Here is a 10635-nt window from a genome sequence, read left to right on the forward strand (position 1 = left end):
GGACAGGAGAACATGGTCAGAAATGTGAGCCAGGAAAAATTGGGCACAAAGGAATGCATGCAGCCATGCACACACACTCTCCTCCTTCAGGCACAAACTCTCTCTCTCATACACACACCTGACTGGCCTGACTGGTGAGTCTGCGAGGGGAGAGGGGTCGTTTCTGCTGGTGGATGGCCTGGAGACGAGTGATCAGGAACTTCTTATCCTCCCCTTCCTAGAGACACAATGATACAGGTCACCAGGGAACAACTGTAGCTGGCCATTAACACCTTATACACAGTGTTAGAACACTCCATTATCACATTATACACAGTGTTAGAACACTCCATTATCACCTTATACACAGTGTTAGAACACTCCATTATCACATTATACACAGTGTTAGAACACACCATTATCACCTTATACACAGTGTTAGAACACTCCATTATCACATTATACACAGTGTTAGAACACTCCATTATCACATTATACACAGTGTTAGAACACTCCATTATCACCTTATACACAGTGTTAGAACACTCCATTATCACATTATACACAGTGTTAGAACGCTCCATTATCACATTATACACAGTGTTAGAACGCTCCATTATCACATTATACACAGTGTTAGAACGCTCCATTATCACATTATACACAGCGTTAGAACACTCCATTATCACATTATACACAGTATTAGAACACTCCATTAACACAGTGTTAGAACACTCCATTAACACATTACATACACAGTGTTAGAACACTCCATTATCACATTATATACACAGTGTTAGAACACTTAACACCTTACACAACACTTAATTAACACCTTATACACAGTGTTAGAACGCTCCATTATCACATTATATACACAGTGTTAGAACACTTAACACCTTACACAACACTTCATTAACACCTTATACACAGTGTTAGAACACTCCATTAATACAGTGTTAGAACGCTCCATTATCACATTATACACAGTGTTAGAACACTCCATTATCACATTATACACAGTGTTAGAACACTCCATTATCACATTATACACAGTGTTAGAACGCTCCATTATCACATTATACACAGTGTTAGAACACTCCATTATCACATTATACACAGTGTTAGAACGCTCCATTATCACATTATACACAGTGTTAGAACGCTCCATTATCACATTATACACAGTGTTAGAACGCTCCATTATCACATTATACACAGTGTTAGAACACTCCATTATCACATTATACAGTGTTAGAACGCTCCATTATCACATTATACACAGTGTTAGAACACTCCATTATCACATTATACAGTGTTAGAACACTCCATTATCACCGTATACACAGTGTTAGAACACTCCATTATCACCGTATACACAGTGTTAGAACACTCCATTATCACCGTATACACAGTGTTAGAACACTCCATTATCACCGAATACACAGTGTTAGAACACTCCATTATCACCGAATACATAGTGTTAGAACACTCCATGACAAGTTAAGTGGTTGTATACAGAGTGTTGAACGTACATTTTCTACATTGACATTTGAGTAATTTAGCAGACACTCTGATCCAGAGAGACTTACAGTTAGTGAGTCATTTAGCAGACACTCTGATCCAGAGAGACTTACAGTTAGTGAGTCATTTAGCAGACACTCTGATCCAGAGAGACTTACAGTTAGTGAGTCATTTAGCAGACACTCTGATCCAGAGAGACTTACAGTTAGTGAGTCATTTAGCAGACACTCTGATCCAGAGAGACTTACAGTTAGTGAGTCATTTAGCAGACACTCTGATCCAGAGAGACTTACAGTTAGTGAGTCATTTAGCAGACACTCTGATCCAGAGAGACTTACAGTTAGTGAGTCATTTAGCAGACACTCTGATCCAGAGAGACTTACAGTTAGTGAGTCATTTAGCAGACACTCTGATCCAGAGAGACTTACAGTTAGTGAGTCATTTAGCAGACACTCTGATCCAGAGAGACTTACAGTTAGTGAGTCATTTAGCAGACACTCTGATCTTACAGTTAGTGAGTCATTTAGCAGACACTGATCCAGAGTCATTTAGCAGACACTCTGATCCAGAGAGACTTACAGTTAGTGAGTCATTTAGCAGACACTCTGATCCAGAGAGACTTACAGTTAGTGAGTCATTTAGCAGACACTCTGATCCAGAGAGACTTACAGTTAGTGAGTCATTTAGCAGACACTCTGATCCAGAGTCATTTAGCAGACACTCTGATCCAGAGAGACTTACAGTTAGTGAGTCATTTAGCAGACACTCTGATCCAGAGAGACTTACAGTTAGTGAGTCATTTAGCAGACACTCTGATCCAGAGAGACTGACAGTTAGTGAGTCATTTAGCAGACACTCTGATCCAGAGAGACTTACAGTTAGTGAGTCATTTAGCAGACACTCTGATCCAGAGAGACTTACAGTTAGTGAGTCATTTAGCAGACACTCTGATCCAGAGAGACTTACAGTTAGTGAGTCATTTAGCAGACACTCTGATCTTACAGTTAGTGAGTCATTTAGCAGACACTGATCCAGAGTCATTTAGCAGACACTCTGATTCAGAGAGACTTACAGTTAGTGAGTCATGTAGCAGACACTCTGATCCAGAGAGACTTACAGTTAGTGAGTCATTTAGCAGACACTCTGACCCAGAGACTTACAGTTAGTGAGTCATTTAGCAGACACTCTGATCTTACAGTTAGTGAGTCATTTAGCAGACACTGATCCAGAGTCATTTAGCAGACACTCTGATTCAGAGAGACTTACAGTTAAGTGAGTCATTTAGCAGACACTCTGATCCAGAGAGACTTACAGTTAGTGAGTCATTTAGCAGACACTCTGACCCAGAGACTTACAGTTAGTGAGTCATTTAGCAGACACTCTGATCCAGAGAGACTTACAGTTAGTGCATTCATCTTATGATAGCTAGGTGAGACAACCACATCACAGTCATAGTAAGTACATTTTCTCTCAATAAAGTAGTTATCAGCAAAGTCAGTTTTCTACAGGTACTTATTTACTACAGTGTTATTATGACAGTACTGTAATAAAAGGAGGTGAACGTTTGCTATCTGGATAACACTGTTATGAAGGGTTAAGTCACACTGTTATGAAGGGTTAAGTCACACTTATGAAGGGTTAAGTCACACTTATGAAGGGTTAAGTTACACTGTTATGAAGGGTTAAGTCACACTCTTATGAAGGGTTAAGTCACACTGTTATGAAGAGTTAAGTCACACTGTTATGAAGGGTTAAGTCACACTGTTATGAAGGGTTAAGTCACACTTATGAAGGGTTAAGTCACACTGTTATAAAGGGTTAAGTCACACTGTTATGAAGGGTTAAGTCACACTTATGAAGGGTTAAGTCACACTTATGAAGGGTTAAGTCACACTTATGAAGGGTTAAGTCACACTGTTATAAAGGGTTAAGTCACACTTATGAAGGGTTAAGTCACACTGTTATGAAGGGTTAAGTCACACTTATGAAGGGTTAAGTCACACTTATGAAGGGTTAAGTCACACTTATGAAGGGTTAAGTCACACTGTTATGAAGGGTTAAGTCACACTGTTATAAAGGGTTAAGTCACACTTATGAAGGGTTAAGTCACACTGTTATGAAGGGTTAAGTCACACTGTTATAAAGGGTTAAGTCACACTCTTATGAAGGGTTAAGTCACACTTATGAAGGGTTAAGTCACACTGTTATAAAGGGTTAAGTCACATTAGTATTGTATAAGAGAGTTGAGAGACGTTACGTTTTCTATCTGCTCCTGCAGCAGACTGATAATCTTCCTCTGTCCATCCACCACCTGGGTGTTGAAGTAAATCACTATCCTGAGAGACACAGAGAGACAGTATGAAAACACACAACAACCTTCTCCTTTACAGAGATACTGACAGAAATGATCAAAGCAACCTGAAGGAACTTAGTTTGTGTCAAATCCCTCAAGCTCTCATCCTAACAGAGGTTCTCCACCATGTAGCTGTGAGCTCGCTCAGTCAGACAGACAGACAGATTCTCTCTATGTGTGTCTTTACACCGGTCTATCATCCTAACAGAGGTTCTCCACCATGTAGCTGTGAGCTCGCTCAGTCAGACAGACAGACAGATTCTCTCTATGTGTGTCTTTACACCGGTGTGTGCAACTCACAGGAAGATCCCAGCAGCGAGGAACAGAAACAGAGGGTTCTCCACTATGTAACTGTGAGCCCAGGCTAACCAGGCCAGGTTAGGGTTGTGTGTCTCCAACTCCTTCACCCACAGCTTCCCTGACTGGAACATAGTGGACAGGCTGCGGAACGGACCGCATGACTCAGACGGACGGATACTGGAGGGAGAGGAGGGGAGGGAGGGAGAGAGATTTATATACTACGTTATCTATGTGGATAATGTATATTGACTGGAACATAGTGGACAGATACTGGAGGGAGAGAGATTGGTATATTGACTGGAACATAGTGGACAGATACTGGAGGGAGAGAGATTGGTATATTGACTGGAACATAGTGGACAGATACTGGAGGGAGAGAGATTGGTATATTGACTGGAACATAGTGGACAGATACTGGAGGGAGAGAGATTGGTATACTACGTTATCTATGTGGATAATGTATATTGACTGGAACATAGTGGACAGATACTGGAGGGAGAGAGATTGGTATATTGACTGGAACATAGTGGACAGATACTGGAGGGAGAGAGATTGGTATATTGACTGGAACATAGTGGACAGATACTGGAGGGAGAGAGATTGGTATATTGACTGGAACATAGTGGACAGATACTGGAGGGAGAGAGATTGGTATATTGACTGGAACATAGTGGACAGATACTGGAGGGAGAGAGATTGGTATATTGACTGGAACATAGTGGACAGATACTGGAGGGAGAGAGATTGGTATATTGACTGGAACATAGTGGACAGATACTGGAGGGAGAGAGATTGGTATATTGACTGGAACATAGTGGACAGATACTGGAGGGAGAGAGATTGGTATATTGACTGGAACATAGTGGACAGATACTGGAGGGAGAGAGATTGGTATATTGACTGGAACATAGTGGACAGATACTGGAGGGAGAGAGATTGGTATATTGACTGGAACATAGTGGACAGATACTGGAGGGAGAGAGATTGGTATATTGACTGGAACATAGTGGACAGATACTGGAGGGAGAGAGATTGGTATATTGACTGGAACATAGTGGACAGATACTGGAGGGAGAGAGATTGGTATATTGACTGGAACATAGTGGACAGATACTGGAGGGAGAGAGATTGGTATATTGACTGGAACATAGTGGACAGATACTGGAGGGAGAGAGATTGGTATATTGACTGGAACATAGTGGACAGATACTGGAGGGAGAGAGATTGGTATATTGACTGGAACATAGTGGACAGATACTGGAGGGAGAGAGATTGGTATATTGACTGGAACATAGTGGACAGATACTGGAGGGAGAGAGATTGGTATATTGACTGGAACATAGTGGACAGATACTGGAGGGAGAGAGATTGGTATATTGACTGGAACATAGTGGACAGATACTGGAGGGAGAGAGATTGGTATATTGACTGGAACATAGTGGACAGATACTGGAGGGAGAGAGATTGGTATATTGACTGGAACATAGTGGACAGATACTGGAGGGAGAGAGATTGGTATATTGACTGGAACATAGTGGACAGATACTGGAGGGAGAGAGATTGGTATATTGACTGGAACATAGTGGACAGATACTGGAGGGAGAGAGATTGGTATATTGACTGGAACATAGTGGACAGATACTGGAGGGAGAGAGATTGGTATATTGACTGGAACATAGTGGACAGATACTGGAGGGAGAGAGATTGGTATATTGACTGGAACATAGTGGACAGATACTGGAGGGAGAGAGATTGGTATATTGACTGGAACATAGTGGACAGATACTGGAGGGAGAGAGATTGGTATATTGACTGGAACATAGTGGACAGATACTGGAGGGAGAGAGATTGGTATATTGACTGGAACATAGTGGACAGATACTGGAGGGAGAGAGATTGGTATATTGACTGGAACATAGTGGACAGATACTGGAGGGAGAGAGATTGGTATATTGCCTGGAACATAGTGGACAGATACTGGAGGGAGAGAGATTGGTATATTGACTGGAACATAGTGGACAGATACTGGAGGGAGAGAGATTGGTATATTGACTGGAACATAGTGGACAGATACTGGAGGGAGAGAGATTGGTATATTGACTGGAACATAGTGGACAGATACTGGAGGGAGAGAGATTGGTATATTGACTGGAACATAGTGGACAGATACTGGAGGGAGAGAGATTGGTATATTGACTGGAACATAGTGGACAGATACTGGAGGGAGAGAGATTGGTATATTGACTGGAACATAGTGGACAGATACTGGAGGGAGAGAGATTGGTATATTGACTGGAACATAGTGGACAGATACTGGAGGGAGAGAGATTGGTATATTGACTGGAACATAGTGGACAGATACTGGAGGGAGAGAGATTGGTATATTGACTGGAACATAGTGGACAGATACTGGAGGGAGAGAGATTGGTATATTGACTGGAACATAGTGGACAGATACTGGAGGGAGAGAGATTGGTATATTGACTGGAACATAGTGGACAGATACTGGAGGGAGAGAGATTGGTATATTGACTGGAACATAGTGGACAGATACTGGAGGGAGAGAGATTGGTATATTGACTGGAACATAGTGGACAGATACTGGAGGGAGAGAGATTGGTATATTGACTGGAACATAGTGGACAGATACTGGAGGGAGAGAGATTGGTATATTGACTGGAACATAGTGGACAGATACTGGAGGGAGAGAGATTGGTATATTGACTGGAACATAGTGGACAGATACTGGAGGGAGAGAGATTGGTATATTGACTGGAACATAGTGGACAGATACTGGAGGGAGAGAGATTGGTATATTGACTGGAACATAGTGGACAGATACTGGAGGGAGAGAGATTGGTATATTGACTGGAACATAGTGGACAGATACTGGAGGGAGAGAGATTGGTATATTGACTGGAACATAGTGGACAGATACTGGAGGGAGAGAGATTGGTATATTGACTGGAACATAGTGGACAGATACTGGAGGGAGAGAGATTGGTATATTGACTGGAACATAGTGGACAGATACTGGAGGGAGAGAGATTGGTATATTGACTGGAACATAGTGGACAGATACTGGAGGGAGAGAGATTGGTATATTGACTGGAACATAGTGGACAGATACTGGAGGGAGAGAGATTGGTATATTGACTGGAACATAGTGGACAGATACTGGAGGGAGAGAGATTGGTATATTGACTGGAACATAGTGGACAGATACTGGAGGGAGAGAGATTGGTATATTGACTGGAACATAGTGGACAGATACTGGAGGGAGAGAGATTGGTATATTGACTGGAACATAGTGGACAGATACTGGAGGGAGAGAGATTGGTATATTGACTGGAACATAGTGGACAGATACTGGAGGGAGAGAGATTGGTATATTGACTGGAACATAGTGGACAGATACTGGAGGGAGAGAGATTGGTATATTGACTGGAACATAGTGGACAGATACTGGAGGGAGAGAGATTGGTATATTGACTGGAACATAGTGGACAGATACTGGAGGGAGAGAGATTGGTATATTGACTGGAACATAGTGGACAGATACTGGAGGGAGAGAGATTGGTATATTGACTGGAACATAGTGGACAGATACTGGAGGGAGAGAGATTGGTATATTGACTGGAACATAGTGGACAGATACTGGAGGGAGAGAGATTGGTATATTGACTGGAACATAGTGGACAGATACTGGAGGGAGAGAGATTGGTATATTGACTGGAACATAGTGGACAGATACTGGAGGGAGAGAGATTGGTATATTGACTGGAACATAGTGGACAGATACTGGAGGGAGAGAGATTGGTATATTGACTGGAACATAGTGGACAGATACTGGAGGGAGAGAGATTGGTATATTGACTGGAACATAGTGGACAGATACTGGAGGGAGAGAGATTGGTATATTGACTGGAACATAGTGGACAGATACTGGAGGGAGAGAGATTGGTATACTACGTTATCTATGTGGATAATGTATATTGCAGGTATGTGTGTGTTCAACATCTTCAGTGTGTGTTCAACATCTTCAGTGTGTGTTCAACATCTTCAGTGTGTGTTCAACATCTTCAGTGTGTGTTCAACATCTTCAGTGTGTGTTCAACATCTTCAGTGTGTGTTCAACATCTTCAGTGTGTGTGTTACTGACATCTGTCCATCTCTCCTTACCTCCACATAGTGTAGCTGACACAAACAGCAGCCCCCAGGAAGGAAGGGCAGCAGAGGAGAGTGATGAAGATGGTGCTCATCTGACTGGCCCTGTAGGGCTTCCTAGGAGACTGGCAGTTCATCATCACACTAGTCTGGTGGGACACACACACACACACACACACACACAACTGTCAGGATACGGTCAGAGAACAGTTTGTGAGTCAAGACAAGGTTAAAGGTCAGTTGACATTCAGTTGTAGTTGGATAGTAATTTGTCTACATAGTCCAGTTACCAGAATGATCATGGTACAGTGATCAGAACAGAGGTGTACCTACCTGCTTCCTGTAGAAGAGAAGTTACCAGTATGATCAGAACAGAGGTGAACCTACCTGCTTCATGTAGAAGAGAAGCAGTAGTTTGATGATCTGTACAGCAGGAAGCAGAGGAGTGAACAACACCCCCAACCTAAACAACACAGACATGATACAACATCACTACAACCTCCACAACACAGACATGATACAACATCACTACAACCTCCACAACACAGACATGATACAACATCACTACAACCTCCACAACACAGACATGATACAACATCACTACAACCTCCACAACACAGACATGATACAACATCACTACAACCTCCACAACACAGACATGATACAACATCACTACAACCTCCACAACACAGACATGATACAACATCACTACAACCTCCACAACACAGACATGATACAACATCACTACAACCTCCACAACACAGACATGATACAACATCACTACAACCTCCACAACACAGACATGATACAACATCACTACAACCTCCACAACACAGACATGATACAACATCACTACAACCTCCACAACACAGACATGATACAACATCACTACAACATCACTACAACACAGACATGATACAACATCACTACAACATCACTACAACCTCCACAACACAGACATGATACAACATCACTACAACCTCCACAACACAGACATGATACAACATCACTACAACATCACTACAACCTCCACAACACAGACATGATACAACATCACTACAACCTCCACAACACAGACATGATACAACATCACTACAACATCACTACAACCTCCACAACACAGACATGATACAACATCACTACAACCTCCACAACACAGACATGATACAACATCACTACAACATCACTACAACCTCCACAACACAGACATGATACAACATCACTACAACATCACTACAACCTAAACAACACAGACATGATACAACATCACTACAACCTCCACAACACAGACATGATACAACATCACTACAACCTCCACAACACAGACATGATACAACATCACTACAACCTCCACAACACAGACATGCTACAACCTCACTACAACCTCCACAACACAGACATGATACAACATCACTACAACCTCCACAACACAGACATGATACAACATCACTACAACCTCCACAACACAGACATGATACAACATCACTACAACCTCCACAACACAGACATGATACAACATCACTACAACATCACTACAACCTCCACAACACAGACATGATACAACATCACTACAACCTCCACAACACAGACATGATACATCACTACAACCTCCACAACACAGACATGATACAACATCACTACAACCTCCACAACACAGACATGATACAACATCACTACAACATCACTACAACCTCCACAACACAGACATGATACAACATCACTACAACATCACTACAACCTCCACAACACAGACATGATACAACATCACTACAACCTAAACAACACAGCCATGATACAACATCCCTACAACCTAAACAACACAGACATGACACAACATCACTACAACCTCCACAACACAGACATGATACAACATCACTACAACCTCCACAACACAGACATGATACAACATCACTACAACCTCCACAACACAGACATGCTACAACCTCACTACAACCTCCACAACACAGACATGATACAACATCACTACAACCTCCACAACACAGACATGATACATCACTACAACCTCCACAACACAGACATGATACAACATCACTACAACCTCCACAACACAGACATGATACAACATCACTACAACATCACTACAACCTCCACAACACAGACATGATACAACATCACTACAACCTCCACAACACAGACATGATACATCACTACAACCTCCACAACACAGACATGATACAACATCACTACAACCTCCACAACACAGACATGATACAACATCACTACAACATCACTACAACCTCCACAACACAGACATGATACAACATCACTACAACATCACTACAACCTCCACA

The 10635-nt window shown here is 42.1% G+C and overlaps 1 protein-coding gene across 3 annotated transcripts in view; it reads right to left on the reverse strand.

Moving 5' to 3' along the window:
- Positions 1–10635, reverse strand: part of LOC110485503 (transmembrane channel-like protein 6) — a 47600-nt gene that overhangs the window by 1752 nt on the left and 35213 nt on the right. For all 3 annotated transcript variants that reach the window (XM_036947995.1, XM_036947993.1, XM_036947994.1), the window contains exons 17-21: positions 8711–8786; positions 8339–8472; positions 4157–4333; positions 3761–3839; positions 119–217 (exon numbers count right to left, since the gene is read on the reverse strand). In XM_036947995.1, the coding sequence (XP_036803890.1) occupies positions 119–217; positions 3761–3839; positions 4157–4333; positions 8339–8472; positions 8711–8786 (565 nt within the window). The remainder of the gene's footprint in view (positions 1–118; positions 218–3760; positions 3840–4156; positions 4334–8338; positions 8473–8710; positions 8787–10635) is intronic.

Source organism: Oncorhynchus mykiss, chromosome 17 (genome assembly GCF_013265735.2).
Source record: "Oncorhynchus mykiss isolate Arlee chromosome 17, USDA_OmykA_1.1, whole genome shotgun sequence".
NCBI classification, from domain to species: domain Eukaryota; kingdom Metazoa; phylum Chordata; class Actinopteri; order Salmoniformes; family Salmonidae; genus Oncorhynchus; species Oncorhynchus mykiss.